Source organism: Equus asinus, chromosome 4 (assembly GCF_041296235.1).
Source record: "Equus asinus isolate D_3611 breed Donkey chromosome 4, EquAss-T2T_v2, whole genome shotgun sequence".
NCBI classification, from domain to species: Eukaryota; Metazoa; Chordata; class Mammalia; order Perissodactyla; family Equidae; genus Equus; species Equus asinus.
In genome coordinates, this window is record NC_091793.1 from 131,793,034 (window position 1) to 131,809,084 (window position 16,051).

The 16,051-nt window shown below is 40.4% G+C and overlaps 1 protein-coding gene and 1 long non-coding RNA gene across 7 annotated transcripts in view; one reads left to right on the top strand and one right to left on the bottom strand.

Annotated features, from left to right (window-relative positions):
* HECW2 (HECT, C2 and WW domain containing E3 ubiquitin protein ligase 2) overlaps positions 1-16,051 on the bottom strand; it is a 380,997-nt gene that overhangs the window by 98,775 nt on the left and 266,171 nt on the right. For all 6 annotated transcript variants that reach the window (XR_011502957.1, XM_014835216.3, XM_070508281.1 and 3 more), the window contains 3 exons: positions 10,136-10,286; positions 9,334-9,437; positions 8,385-8,509 (listed from right to left, as the gene is read on the bottom strand). Coding sequence is in view for 5 of the 6 variants with exons in the window: in XM_014835216.3 (XP_014690702.1) it covers positions 8,385-8,509; positions 9,334-9,437; positions 10,136-10,286 (380 nt within the window). In the remaining variant the exon portion in view is untranslated. The remainder of the gene's footprint in view (positions 1-8,384; positions 8,510-9,333; positions 9,438-10,135; positions 10,287-16,051) is intronic.
* On the top strand, positions 1,357-9,326 carry LOC123285170 (uncharacterized). The gene is made up of 3 exons (XR_006526716.2): positions 1,357-1,621; positions 2,378-2,476; positions 8,852-9,326. It is a non-coding gene; the product is annotated as an uncharacterized lncRNA (long non-coding RNA).

Below are 16,051 nucleotides of genomic sequence, written 5' to 3' on the forward strand. Positions count from 1 at the left end.
GAGACTAATAAAAGAAGTTGGAGGTTGTTAGAGACAAACAATAAACTAACGAATAGTTTAGCCTGTGGCTGACCCTGTCTTGGAGTTTTACATACACTCAGCAAGGCATCTGTTTTCTGCATTTGGCTCTGTGCTGCTGATACAGTCTCACATAAGCCGTTGCAAGCTCATAGGCCTGAGACCACACCGGCTTGTGTGGTGGAGACGGTAATGCACTTTCATGTCATACTCCCTAATAAGTCTCTTTGGGGACGAATTACTGTGGGATAATGCCATCAGATAAATGACTACATAAACTTTTGCCCTAAATAGGTGTATCTCTTGGTCCCCCGCTCTTCTCCTCCCCCACCTTCAAATAAGTAAATAGGTCACATCCTGATTCTTTATCTAGAGCACCAGAAACGCTCCTCACTCTGCTAAAGAAAAGCAGAACTTCATTAGGAAAGAAGTAGTGGCAATTAGGTGGAGGAAGCCATCCCAGCCTCAGGCTTGAAGTAATTCCCTGGGGCGGGACAGCTCTTTAAGCATGGGAGTCTGAAGACAGGTCTTATAGTTAATTATTATGCCCTTTCATCTTCCTCCTCTCCACTCAATGAGACGTGTAATAGAGTGCCAAGTTCGACCGATCTTTGCAAAAAGCACCTACCAAAGTAAATTAAGTGCAAGAAGGATTTCTCTCACCAGTAACTAGCAAACAACCTTTAGAACCAAAGCTTTTTCACGTCTAAATAATACGTATACAACCATTAGGATCTATATAAGACCTGTAAGGCAAACAGGAACAACCCTCCAGACGGCTACATTTTAATAAACTACATACATACATTTATTTACATATGCGCCTGTATATGTAACATATATTCACACATGCATGCTACATATGTTTACATAGCATATAGCATATGTTTATTCTGTTTTTAAATATATATTTTATATATGTTTATTCAATATATATACTATTTTTGAAAATATATATGTATGTATATTGTTCACAAAGGATATTTATACTCAGTTCATACAGAACTACAGTGAGGATGCCAGTCATAGCTCTGTCACTCATGAACAGAGACAGGGAAAGTCACTGAATCTCTGTTCTGCCTCAGTTGCCCAACTGTAAGATGAGATAATAATAACCCTGCTGTCTTATGGGCAGGTGAGATTCAAATCCAATGGAACAAAGGATGTAAAAGTGCTTTGAGGAGGTAAAAATCACCATAAAAATACAGAGTGGACATAAGTAAAAGGATATATAAGGGATTAGACACATCGTACCTATGTTATAACAGAATAATGTAATAAAATTGTTTTCTATTTTTAGTCTTTGAAGATCTTGGGCCAGCATCCCACTTTCTATCAACTGGAGAAGCATCTCATATCCGTTCATTAATTATGTGCTAAGCCCTGTGCTAAACCCCAAGGATACAGAGATGAGCATGGCCTGATCACTCAAAAGGATGGGGAAGGAAAATTACAGGGAGAGGCGGGAGGAAGAGGCTCACTGGAGGCAGAAAGCAGAGTCTGGGAAACAAAGGCCACAGCTGCAGTGAAAATACCGAGACACACTAATGGAACCAGCAAAGCTGGGAATGAGTGGTCCAAAGAGGCGAGAGACCCTAAACAGGTGAGAGTAGACTGAAAGAGCTTGGTCTTCACTGACACGGCCAAAGCTGTGGGTCAAGAGAGAAGAGCCATCTTTATTCTCCCTCTGGGGTTTAGAGGTTCTAACGGGGTGGGGATCCTTTTCTGTGTTTCGGTTGTTGTTTTGTTTTGGGCTTATAGAAAAAGATGCAGTAAAGGGATCTGATCTTCTACCTGAAACAAAAGTAGATTAGCCAAGGGCAAATGGGACCTACTGCACAGCAGAGTCTCATGATCATGCACAGATTTCACTTGGGAAGCTACCGCGTGTGGACTCACGAGCAGTGAGGCCAGCTGGCAACTGCTAACAGGAGACACTCCTTTAAGGGATCTCTGAAGGTTGCAGTTTTCTTTTCCTTCGATGTGATTTAAAATGTCCTTTTTAGTTATTCTTTCTCTATTTCCAAACTCCCTTTCCCAACCTTCCTCTTGGTTGTTTCTTGTCTTCTTAGCAGGAAATAAACACTCCATGGTTGAGTGCATGAGCAACTGAATTTCTTTAGTGGAATTTAGTGGAACTTTTTAGTGGAATTTTAGTGGAGTTAAAATAACTCTCCTTAGAGCTTAATGTGTTTCGTTTGGTTAAGTGTTTGAGGTGTTAGAAGTGAAAAGTATTGAGGGTTTTGAGAGGAATGTTATAGCCATTTGGCAGCAGAATAAGAAATTATATATAAACACTTAGTTCCTATCAATCAACCACAATGCAAATAATAATCAATCCTTTTTCCTTTTTTGGCAGGTTTTTTTTTAGTGTTATGGTGACCATATGTCCTGGCTTACATGGCCCAGTCTTGATTTCACCAAATTCTGTTCTTTCTATTGAAAGATCCTTACCTAGGTGAGTACATTACTGCTAAATAAAATCTTTCATATTTCAGAAATCTTTCACCAAGGATGGGTATTCTGAATTCAGGCTTGGAAAATATCATCACTGAATCTATAGCAAATGTCTCTCATATTCACAAGGGAGGAGATGTGGGCATTTGTATACATTATTTGCTAAACAAAATTTATTATAAACAAAACCAAGAAACATTGTTTCCGTTAGACGTATGCTGGGATTCCATAAGATGAATCATGTCTCACCCGTCTGTCTTTATAATATTTTTAATCATAAAGGATTTTACATTGTTTTCATCTAGCTAAAGAGTAAAATGAAGAGAAAATTGAACTTACTAACAAAACTAACTGTAAACCATCAATTCATGCATTTTGCAACAGTAGGTATTCCTGACCTGTAAGAATATACACACGTATTTTTCCTCATTAAGTACAAGGAGTTTAGATGTTGGAATTAATGTATTTCTAGAGCTTATTAAAAGCCAGAGTAATAATTATTTGGCAAGTATGCTGGAAACACTATTCAACTGCATATAATGAAATGTATTGATGAATGACATTAATTAGACAAACACACGCATACCAACTATGAGAGACATGACACTAATAACTAAATCTTGAGTTACCAGGAGAAATAGTTTATCAAGACAATTTTGGAAGAAATCTGATCACAACCAGCAGAGGGCAGTAGAATAGATCTCAAAGCAATCACAACGCTACAAAGAAAAAACCCAATATTTTGTTTTCCAAGTTTTCTCTAAGAGTTATGACAGTCATATATCTACTTAATTTTGTTCTTTTCATCTTTATTGAAGTCATATATCTACTTAATTTTGTTCTTTTCAATAAAGATGATTAGGTAAATTACTGTTACATGAAATCTACTTTTCATGCTTATCTTTCAACATAAACTGATATCTTCATAAAAAAAGAATTAGGAAAGCTTTTAAATTAATATGCTGCTTTTTCATGTTGAAAATTTTCAATAATATAAACAGGGAATCCACTGCAATAGTTATCGATTATAAACAGTTCGAGGGAAAAAAACTAGATAATAAATCTTAAAATAAGAAAACTGATTAAAAGTTTATTTTGTAACATTTTCTGCTAATCTAAGAAAAAGAGGGAATGTCAGCAAGTAATGCCCTTTACAAAAAAATTGTCTGACTTAAGCTCATAATTCATACCTTGAGACCATTAGCAAGAAAAATCCAGCTACTTTAATTCCTGCCATATATAAGTCAGGGAAAGAAGGTTTCCAAAACCCAAGAGAATTTAAATCATACAGAAATGCATAGATGCCCAGCATGGGTCATCTTTTGAGCCAGTAATGAATGCAGTTCAGGCAGGAGGAAGAAAAAAATTAAAATGTTTTAGCAGAAAAACTTTCAAATCAAGATGGGCTGCCCAGGAAAAGAAGTTTTAAAATCATGCCCAAGGAAAGAAAAGAGAAAAATAATGACAACACGACAACAAAATAAATGAAAAACCTATAAGCTGCTGAGGATCTTCCACTGTTAAAACAAGTTAGTTGTCAAAAGTCTGGATGAGTTATGGTTGTGACAAAGGGAGTGAGGAGGTCAGTTTATATAGCATCTCTGGACACTAGGAATTCCCAAATTACAGGTCACCAGCCAATTGCATCAGAATCATTTAAGGGGCCTAAAAAAAAAAGATACAGACTCCTGGACCCCACACCAAACCTAGTGAACCAGAATCGCTAAGGTTTGGGAACCAGGAATATGCATTTATTTATAAAAGTCTACCAAGTTTATAAACTGCAGCTTATACCACAGCCCAGTGACTGTTAATCCAGCCTCTACTTGAAACTCTGCTATTAGTGATGAGAAGCTTGTACCAAAGAAGGCAGCCCACAGAGAAGTCAGAACTCTCTGCTTAGGAAGGTAGTATTGGTAGCTTGAAATTGGCCATAGCAGGCGTATTAACACTATAGAAACCAGTAAATGCAAATCAGGCCTTGATGTGCTGTTTTGCAGGCTGTCTAGAGCAGGAGTGGGCAGACACGGCCCCCCAGGTGGGCTGGCTGTGTTTGCGAACAAAGTTTTACTGGAATACAGTCACCTCCACTCGTTTATATGTTGTTCTTGGCCCGAAAGCCCAAACTATTTACTCTCTGGTCCTTTATAGACAATGTTCGCTGCTTTTTCCTAGATACAAGCTCTAGACTTCAGAAGTTGGTGGAGAAAATAAAATGCTAATAATACAGATGAGACTTCAAATTGCACCGTTACATTGCAAATAGCACACACACACACACAAATAAAGAAATACAAATCCAGTACTCATTAACTATTATCTGGCTCAACAGAGAAGGTGCTGAGCTCACCGACACAGAAGTGTGAAGTCCCGACATGCATCTCCCTTGTTCACTGTGGTCTTATGCATTAACTTTAATGAAAACAGTCATGTTGGAACTATACTTGTTCATCAACTACAACTGTAGGTTGGTGACTGATAAAGAAGTTCAGCAAAAATCAACAGAAGCATTCTGTCTCTAATTTTTATTATTTGCAAATTGTGTGCTACACACCCTTTACATAAGTAAAATTTATGATAGATATATATGTGAGATACACACACACACACACACACACTTTTTTCCCACAGAGCTGGTTGTTGAACATTTACCAGCAAATTCCTGAAGACTACTATCCAATCAGTTGCTCTTTCTTGAAGCCTTTCTTTCTTTTATTCCCACATACTAATCTACTAGCAAGAACGTCAGCTCTCCCTCCAAAATATGTTCCATATGCATCCACTTGTCACAATCTCTACTGCCATTGCACCAGTCCAAGCTCCTTCCATGTCTCACCACAGGGCCTTTGCACTTGTCTCCCTGATGCCAATCTTACCCTCTAAAACCAATTCTTGGCACAGCAGCTAGAAAGAACTTTTAAAAATTGAAACTACACTCCATAGGAAATCCCCTTAGAATAAGTCCTTTTAGAATAAAACCCAAACTCCTTGCCAGATCATACGAGCCCTGCATTCGGGCGCCCTGCCCTCACCTCTCTGACCTTATTACGTACCCCATCAAGCTGATGCCTGTCTTCAAGCCTTTGCTCTTCATTGGCAAGGAAGGTGCTGCTCCCAGATCTTTACCTTACTGGCTTCTAGACATTTTGCAACAGCTTGAGTGTGGCTCCCTCAGAGAGGCCTTCCTGTCTACCCAATCTAAAGCAGTGTGTCCAGGGGCTCGTCCCGAGGTCACCTTAGCCCGGGGTGCTGTTTCAGTTGCTCCTCCTGCCATGCTGCACTACTTGAATTATCTTTTCTTGTTCACTAGTTTGTCATCACATACCCCTCTGCCTGTATTGCTTACCACTCTATCCCCAGAGTCTAGAATGTACCAGGCAAATCACAGGCATTTAAAAAACACTGGTTGAACGAATGATGAACAAATGAACAAAGAAAGGAAAACTCGTGTTCTCTGACTCCAAGTTCAGAGCTCTTCCCACCAGAGTACGATACTTTCTGTTTTGGAGTGACAGCTCTACATGTTAGCCCATTGTTCCTTGTAGGAAAGCTACCATCTCCTAGAAGTGTCCCAATCACGAGTTTAGGTTCTTGTAACCTGGCTTCTGCCTACCTCTCCAGGCTCAGATCTGACCCTCACTAGTGTGCTTTACTCTCAACACATCAGCAACACTAAACTGCTGTTCCTCTAGTTCAGTTTCAGCACTTTTGTAGTAATTATCGAGACAGCCTTGCAACTTCATGAATCTCTTGTTTTGTGAATGCTGCTTTGGCCCAACTTATTTCTAGGGCAAGTTCCTATTCAGCTTTAAAACCTGTCTCAAATGCAAGCCCATCGATGGCTCCCTCCATGTGCCTTAGTCACTCACGCCAGCAGGGTTATCTCCTACAGCTTCTACAGCCTTGATTATTGCACTCATAACTCTGGTCATTGCATTGGAATGTGTTTTCAAGTCTGAGATTCCAGGGCCCATGGTTGCTGTCATTTTTGTACCTCTGGGACTTAGTACCGTACTTACATACATTATAGGACATCAACAAACTGTTGCTAAATTGAACACACAATTTATTGACATCTAATCCCTCTCGCAAGAAATCTGAAGACAGCTAGAACCCTATTCATTGCTCACCATCCTCGTAAGTCTTCTCTGTTCAAGCTAAACCTGTAAACCAGGAGATAATGATCACTAAAGCCAGACAGATGCTATACTTACAAAGCAAAGCTAATAAAATAAGACAGAAATATGCTAACGTCAATAAACACGTACACATGAATAACCCCATGATAACGCCTGGTGACTGGACGATGCTGACTTCCACTTTTCCCACAGTCTACTCTATTTTTCCTAAGCCGCATCATCTGTTTTGTTAAATTCAATATGTTGTTTTACTCCCTTAACAAGCCTCTCATTCTAACTCTCCTCTTATTATTCATTATGTATTATTGTTTATTATTTATGTATTACTATTAACACTCAGGGTCATCTTCTTGTTTCTATTCTTTTTATTTACCCTCCAAATCTTGCCAGCTCTCTGCCTGTGACTCCTCTCATGCTGGATCCTTCTTCTCTATTTCTTTACCTCGTAGTCCAGGCTCTTAGCCACTCATGCCTTGATGAATGGATTATACAGCTGGACTTCTATGGCAAGTGTTTCCCTTATTCTAGATCATTCTGTGCAGCTAAGACAACCTTCCTCTAATTAATATCTTCAGCAGGCCACTCCCTCAGCACTAGAGACTTGCGCAGCAATCCCCTTTGCCCACCCTGTTATACCCAAACACCTCAGAGATACAGAAAGCTCTTTCTTCGTGTCTTCCTCATACCCAGTCAAACTGAGAGCTGTTTAGTCCCACGTTAGCACCACTGACCCAACAAGCTAACTCGTCTGTCAAACCTAAGCCTAAAAGTATTTCTTGCTTCTTCTCTTTTTCTCATCCCTGACAACCAATTTCACCAAGTCATATTGATTCTACCTTCTCAATGCCTGTTGAATCCATGCACTTCTCCCCAGCTCCATGTCAACATCATGGTCCCAGTCATCCTTGTCTCTCCCCTGGACCATGGAAGAGCCTTCGCTGTCATCACTCTGCTTCCACTCTTGCCTTTCTACAGTTTCCAGACGGGAGCAGTAACTCTAAGCACATGATGGCTTCCCACTCATCTCAGAATAAAATCCTAATTCCTTGCCATGTCCCGCAGCCAGATTCATGGTCTGGATCTTGCTGATTTTCCACATACCATCACCAGACTCCCTCTTTCCATCACAACACAGGAGCCCCTCTGCTCTCTTTTCGGAGCCTCGGGTCCTTGCACTTGCTGTTTCAATTGCTTGAAATGACCTTCCCCTGGCTTTTCCCATGGTCAACGATTTCTCATCCTTCAGCTTTCAACTCAAAACTGTTTCTTCAGACAGGCATTCTATAACCATCTTTCTAAAGTGGCCTTTACGCTCTGTCCACTCCAGGGTAAGAACTTAATCTTACTGCCCACTGTGTCTGAAGCACTTACCATAATTTCTAGCATAAATCATGTTTTCAGTAATACATACTGGATGAATGAGATAACTTGTTATGCATTTAGGACACTCTCTTCACTTCTATCTGCTCATGCATATCCTCCACCTGGAAGGCCCTCCTACTCTGTTTTTTACCAACCAGTGTCCATTATTGATTCTGTGACACAACTTAAGATTCACATCACAAAGAAATGCTTTCTATCATACTCTAATTTTTTTCTTCATACAAAGAAGTTTTGGCTTAACATAATAATGCTTAACACAGAGCCTGGAACACAGGCAGTGCTCAGTAAACATCAGCTATTATCCTTCTTACTCTCATTACATAAACGAGGATCATTTCCTTTGACCTGTTGCTTTTCCCATCTCAGACATTCAGATTTGACACTCACAGGGTTAGAATGCAGCACGGTGAAGAACTCTGGGCTGATGAGGAACTTCACGGGGGGAGACTGTAACAGCAACGTGAGCCTGGATCTGGAGGTAGAGTGAGGCAGGACGCTCTCCCGTCGGAAATCTAGATGGGGCAGACCACAAAGGCTTCAGGGACATTTCTCCACGAGGTGGAGACACATATCTATTCACTTCCATCTACATTTTCAAAGAACCAAAGAATACCTATATCACTTGCTATTATTTTAATCCCCAAAGTACCTTTTCCTTTGCTGTAAATTCATATATAAAACCTGACTTTCTTAATTACACCAAAATGGAATTGAATAAAATTTCTAGTCACTGTTAACATTTTAATGCATGCTTAGATTTTCTAAGTGATGGGATTTAATCTTTTTCCACTATCTCACACATGCAGATATTAAGGTAATTTATATTGTATTTGGTTTTGTGATTCTTTTCTTAGTACTAATAAAAAGTCAAGGATTGGAAGGGGCCGGCTCCATCGCCAACTGCTTAAGTTCGCACGCTCTGCTGTGGCGGCCCAGGGTTTTGCTGTTTCGCTGGTTCGGAGCCTGGGCGCGGACATGGTACCACTGGTCAGGCCATGCTGAGGTGGCATCCCACGTGCCACAACCAGAAGGACCTACAACTAAAATATACAACTATGCACTGGGGGGATTTGGGGAGAAGAAGAAGAAAAAAAAAATTGGCAAGAAATGTTAGCTCAGGTGCCAATCTTTATAATAAATAAATAAACAAAATTAAATTTTAAAAAGTCAAGGATTGGAAGAGGTCTCTGGTGAATGAAACTTTTTGAGTTGGGTTATCAGATCTTAACGAAGATCAAAAGTTCACTAAAAGAAAAGCCTCGGTTCTTGGAAATCCTTACTTATTTATTTTCTACTTTTGTGAGATGATGAAACAAACCAACCCAAAGGCTCTTACCCGCACTGGCGTGGTGGAAGTCAGCTTCCTCCCCGGCCCCATCGATCGCACTGGCATTTTCCTCAGGCCTCTCGTTCGTCATGGTTCTGCGGATACTCTGATATCTAAAGTCACGAGCCTGGAGTTACACCACAGCGGCCTCTAAAACCTGGGACTCGACCGCTCCCCTATAGCCCACAAGTTTTCACTGTCTTCTCACCCTCAACCATCTTCTGCCCAGACCCCTATTCCCTGACCGTCTGGGCCATCTGTTGTTTAAGTAAACACATTGCACTGAATTTCTTCTGCTCATGGCTTAGGAAACATTTTCCTAACAAATTAATAAAACTTTTTTTTAAAAAGCATGGCCCTTAACCAAAGAAAATTAAATTCCTATAGTGTTAAAGAAAAGAACTTTTTATTCCATAGCAATTCGTTTTTGAAAAAGAATGACATTTAAAAGGCTTCGGTTGATAATAAAGAAGCATCATGAATGAAGATTCTAGATATCTATAAAAAGCTATTTGGCTTCAAATTATGAATGTACGTGCTGTTTTACTAAAAATCAATGCCTTGGGTTGACAGAAGGGGTCATCATTACTTATTTCCCCTCTTGTTTCCAATCAAGCTGTGTATGTGTATGGTTATTACTTTCTTAACCAAGAGAAGATCAATGAAGACTACGAATCAAAAGAGGTAACAGCTACACCTTAATGACAAGACACCCAAAGATGAAAGAGACAACCGTGTTCTCTACTTTGCACCATGTAAAAATTAGCCCAACCGCAAAACAGAAGAGTCAGACCAAGGCGCACGTGCTCACCGCCGGTTCAGCTGCTCCATCTGCTGTATGGAGTTCGAGCGCTGCAGCACCTGCGGGGCAGGGGGCGCCGTGGGCCGCTGCCACGTCGTGGTTCTGTTTACGTGGTCCACGTAGAAGATTCTGCCGTGGCTGTCAATGCGCGCCTCCCAGTCTAAACAGCAGCAACGCACCGAGAGGGGTTAGGAGGAGAAGCCAAAGGCATCAGTGTGGTTCATTAAGTGCAGCACGTGATTTCTCTCTCAGACACGCTATAATTTGGGGCTAATAACACTCCCCTCACTGCATAATCCTGCACTTGCCCCCAGTCCACACCAGAATCTGTTGTGGCCGGTTAGTAAATATACTCTGTGTGTATAACACCAACCCCTTAAAGAATCTCTGAATGAAGAGACTCTTCCAGACCCACCCACAATGCTCATCCTTCACGTATGAGTGCCAGCATTTTAAAAATACAAGCAGTTGGTATCATAATACTTTAGATATTCACATCAAAATTGGTATTGATGTTTGTTTTCACCCAAAATGGATTTTTCTCTGTTTTTTCCCACTTAGATGAAAGACTCAGAGTTGGAAATTTCCACGTGCATATTTACATAAAATTTTAATAAATGTAGTCTTCAGAAGAAAATAATGCTAGCCTAGTGGTTAAACAGTATCATTATCTACAAACTTCCATTTGCAGTTTCCCAAAGATGAATACATTTTTAGAGCAAGGGTAATTACTTTCCTCCAATCTCAAATAAATACAATGTTTTAAAAGATTATTTAATTTTATGTTGAAGCAATCTCATTGCTGAAGTGTGTTAATCTTTGTAAACAAATATGTAAGTGCATGTTAAATAAAAACAGCAAGCAGACTGGTCTTCAGAGCCAGCCATCCCACCTCTGTGACTCTCTAAAAGGCCATTCCCCTATTAAAATATGAAGAGCGTGGGCTGATCTTTGCAAAAGGCAAAAATTTTGAAACTGATGCAAGTTGGGAAGGGTAATTTATATAGGCACACGTGAAAACAGCAGAGATCTATGCTTTAACCAGGAAAGTTCCTTATACATTTCTATTTATCTGTAAATTAATTTTTGAAATTAGTAAGCACCTTTCTCCTGAGCAGCTAGATTATTTCAAAACTCTCCATGTGCTCACATAGCTCATAACAGACACCATGGTCTAATCCTGGAGGCGAGGAGGAAGGCAGGTTTGCTCCTGACCACTGGTGGCATTTGCTCTGGAGGTGAATGGAGCAAGGACAAGGATTCCAACAAAGTCCTTAGGGTTGGAAAGACCTGCCTGGAAGATCCCAGCCAGCTCCAGGCAATCACTGAAGGCTGCCTTCGTGGGGAGTGGAAAAGATTTTCTTGTTGTTGATCTCAGCACATGGTGATTTATGACAAATGGCAAGAGAAAGAAAAATTGGGCTGAGGAAGAGCACCACACAAACAGCAAATAACTCAATGTCTCATCCTCCAAGGTAAGCTAGACTCACAATGAACCAGCCTGCCAAATCTGAATTCACAGCCACAGTCCCAGCAGTAGGACATTTCCAAAAGACCTCATGCTCAGCCTGCCATATGCTGACAAACAGGAAGTACATTAAGCATTTTCAGGAACTGTTTTCCAAAACCCTTTGATCTATTCCAGTGTGTTGCCTTGCTCCTTGAGTACTTTCCCATCTCGAAAACTTTGAGAGCTGATTATTCCCATCGCATTCCTTTCTCCTTAGAGCCAGGATCATTCAAGCACATGTTATATGTCAAATCAAATGCATATGAAAACAAATGGCCATTCCTTCCCCCAAGAATGTTTACAGTAGCTTCCAATTTTAAAAAATGTAGAATAGGTCAATTAGGGATAAAAACAGAACAGAAACCAACTAAAGGAAGCAGAAAGAGAGACGCTGCCAAACTCCCAAGATAAGATTGTAAGTAAAATTTGGCTCTAAGTTTTCTGGCAGCCAAGGCAGAAAAGAAAACACATTGTTGCATACTTTCCATTTGCTGACAAAAGAAAGTCAAAAAATTATCTTCAAAGATGGAACTTTTTCCTTGAACAAACTGAATAAAAATTTACCTCATGGAATGTGGTCTGGACGAGGCCCATATGGGGGTGGGGGTGAATCTCCAAATGTGTTCACCACTGTGCCTTGCACACAGCATGTAATGAATGAACAAATAATTTAAACAACATAAAGCCATAAAGCAGAATGATTCTTGTATTCACTTTCTGCAAAGGTTATTAAGGTAATAACCTTAATTTGTATTTCCGTAAAGACATTTCTATGTGCAATAGGGAGAATAAGAAAATAAGTTCTGAAAATTTGCTTTCTAAGAACACAGGACATTGGATGCACATTAAGACCAGCCCTATTAAATATCGTATCTTTAAATCAAGGTTGTCACTTGGGTCTCCATAAAGAGAAATGCTATATTGCTGGTTTCAAGTGGACACTTGGCAGTGGATAGGGAAAGACGGTTATGCTGCTGACTTATTCATGAACTACATATGCACTCTTCTTCAAGTGGAAGTCCAGACAGACAGTGGAGGAGCCAGTAGGAAAGTCAGCTCTCTAGTGTATCTATCAGAGTTACTTCGTGGGGTGGAAATGAGGGTAGAGCTGCTTTAACATCTGATAAGTTTTTATATTGGCCACAGTTTGTTCTTGGTACAAGAAAGCATATGAGCACTCATCCAAGTTTTCTCTCACAGACAATGCTAAAATCAGACAAGACTGGGATCATAGCATTTACTCCCTTGTCTTGTCACACTGTGAAGTGGGGTCTATGATCAGCGTGCAGCGAGCCTGAGAACAACATATCAGGGTATGCATGTGTAGTGCACTAAACTGGGAAGTAGAAGGCCTGGTTTCTGGCCATGGCTTTGTCATGCCTTTGCTACATGACCTTCAACAAATTACTATAACTCTATGGACTACAGTTTCTTTACCTGAAAAATTAGAGGACAGAATTAAACATTTCTAAGGTCCCTTTCAGTTCTAAAATTATTATGAATTTGCAAAATGATTTTACTACATTAGGCTCAGGAAGAATCTAGCAATATCTTGTCTAGGCCACGATTTCCAAATTTAGGCTCAGGAAGAATCTAGCAATATCTTGTCTAGGCCACGATTTCCAAATTTAACTCTAATTAAATTTAAGCCTTATAGCGCCAGGGGCTTTGGGGTCCTGAGGGGTAGGGCTCTGGAACCACCTGCCAGTCCCATTTTAGCCACTGCAGCTCAGTATTATCTGTTGCATATATTGGTCTTCCACCTAAGATTTCATTTGCCTTAAGAGCCACGGCAGTGATAAAGTTTGAAAACTATTATCTCAAGAATTGTTTCTTAAGCTGTGAGACTCAGCCTGTGTCAGGATTACTCGAGGATCAATAAAAACGCAGATGCCCAGGATACATCTCATGTCTTCAGAATCAGACTATCTGAAACTAGGACCCAGTTAGCTACATTTTTAACAACCTTTCCAGATGATTCCTAGACACACTAACATTTGAGGAACACTGACATAAATTAGTAAGAACTTAGAACAGCAGCTAATGTACTGGACAAACCATGGAGCTCATGCTAGATTTCTCAGAGGTCTTGAAGGACAAGCTCACAAGAAACTAAACTTTAGCCTGAACGCCCCAAACGGAAATCCAGGAGCAAGTAGATGTGGAGACAGCCTGAGACTCAAATATAATAGCACCTTGAAATAGCTGAACAATAAGGGGAAGTCCGAGAGTTAGAAAGCATGTAAAATTATGCAAGGCCACTGTCACGGCATCAATCCCTAGACAGGACACCAGAGGCAGGAAGATGTGAGGTCGTAGACATTTTCAACTTTGAGAACCAACATGTTTGGGAAGGGGGCAGGAGTTGTCCCTATGATTCCTCTGTAGTCACTCTTCTTTCTGACTCCCTTCAAACCACTCCTTGGTCTCCACTGTACCATCCAGGTGATCAGATGAAGATATGAACACATCTCAGTGAATGCTGAGCCTGGGAAGAAAGTGTCTAGACAGAATGAATCACCTACCAGGGGAAACCAGCATCAGGCTGTCTACATGAATCAAAGACGTGAGAGGACTCTGAGTGGGGCTTGAACTGGTTCCAACCTGGATTTAGACACACGAAGTACTTGAACATTGTAAAACAAATTTATAAACCCCCTATAAAAAAGTTATAATAACCATGGCATCTTCACCAAAATGGCAAGATGATGAAGTTATAATGAACTAAAGGCACTTTAAGGAAAAAAATTAAGCTTTGTGATAAATGCTAGACAGCAGTGTTTAAAAGATTATTTTTTTCCTTATTTTAATAGTCAAGGAAGTATGATACCATTTGTGTAAAGTACAAATGTGAAACTTATCTATGATTTTGGGAGGCAGGATAGTCACTCTTCTTCCCCTTCAGAAGCGGGGTTAGTGACTGGAAGAGGCACAAAGGGACCTGCAGGTGCCAGTGGTATGGTGCTGGTTGCAGAGGCGTGTTCATTTTGGGAGAATCTGCTTTATTCTGTATGTATATTATATTTGAATAAAAAGTTTAAAAAGAATCTCAAGTAGCTGCATATTTTGGACCTTAATATTCAACTTTTAAGAAAGTAGCTTTTTAGATTAAAAGTATCAATTATTTTCTCAAAACTACCTTTTAGGCTGTAGAGCACAAGAGCTCCTAGCCTTAAACATAGTAGAAACTCTAAGTGAAGATTAATTATACTTTTCAGATTCACTGTCTTCTTTTAAACTTTCATTTCAAAGGATGCTTTAATAATGAAAGTGCACAACCGCAAAAATGATAAACATTCCCTCGTGTTTTTCCAGACCTACCCATTTGAACCCACCACATAAGTAACACATTAGTCCTAACGCTATGGCAACAACCCTGGGATCCTATGAGCCCATTAATCCAGACTGTTCATCCTGAATCTGTTCCAATTCCTACCCTTTTGGGGGAAAAACACTTATTCAACAATTCCCTTTTGTCTCCAGTGCAGCAATGGGTTAAGTCACAATTACACTGGAGCCAAAAGAGAAAAATAAAATAATTTTTCAGAAGGGGCTGAGCTGGTCATTCTTTTTTCACTTATCTTAATGCTAAAAAGACCAAGATTTGTCATGCTGACGATGTTCTAGTGGACTTCAGCCCTGAGCTGCCTCCAGCCCAACACCATCAATCATCTCAGAGCAGGAGGCAGCACATTCTTAAGACCCTCAGCGCATATTCAAGTTCAAGCTGTTCCCTGGGAGGCTCTCAACAGTGCCTCGCTGCCCTCGAGATCTGGCACTTTCTTATTTTGTATGGATCATTAGGATATCTCTCAACCAGTGGTTGGAGTTACATAGCCCACAAGGTCACAGCACACGGTCCATAGCCTAAAGCAAGAGTAAGATTTGGAGAACCAATTGGTGGATCATCATCACAGCTGAGCAGTCTTTGTACTAAGTCTGAGGTCTGTTCCCAGATCCTGAGGCCAGAGGAAGAAGACTACAAGAACGAGCAAACAAACAAGGAAAATTGCTTTGCAGCCAAAGAGATCAACTCAATGTTCAGAGACTAAGTTCTAACACTGACGAGAAGACCGCACGGGGCCAGCTCTAAGAGTGAGGCAGCACAGCAAGGCCACCACGGACTCCCCCTAATTGAGTGGGGAAATCTTCAGAGAAAAGCATAAGTTTGCTGGATGCTTTCCTCACTATATGTTAGTACACAAGTATTTTTAAGGTGAAAATGAGCTAAAATAACAACAATAATCATAAGGAAAAAGAAAAGCAAGAATCAAGAATGAGGGGCATCAGAGCTCCAGGCGCAATGTTTCAGACGCCTGTCCTGCAGGTCTGGGGATGTGACCTGCACACGCTCCAGAGAGGAAAAGGCAATTCTGAGTCTGATACAGATGCTTCACAGAGCAGACCTGTCTGGG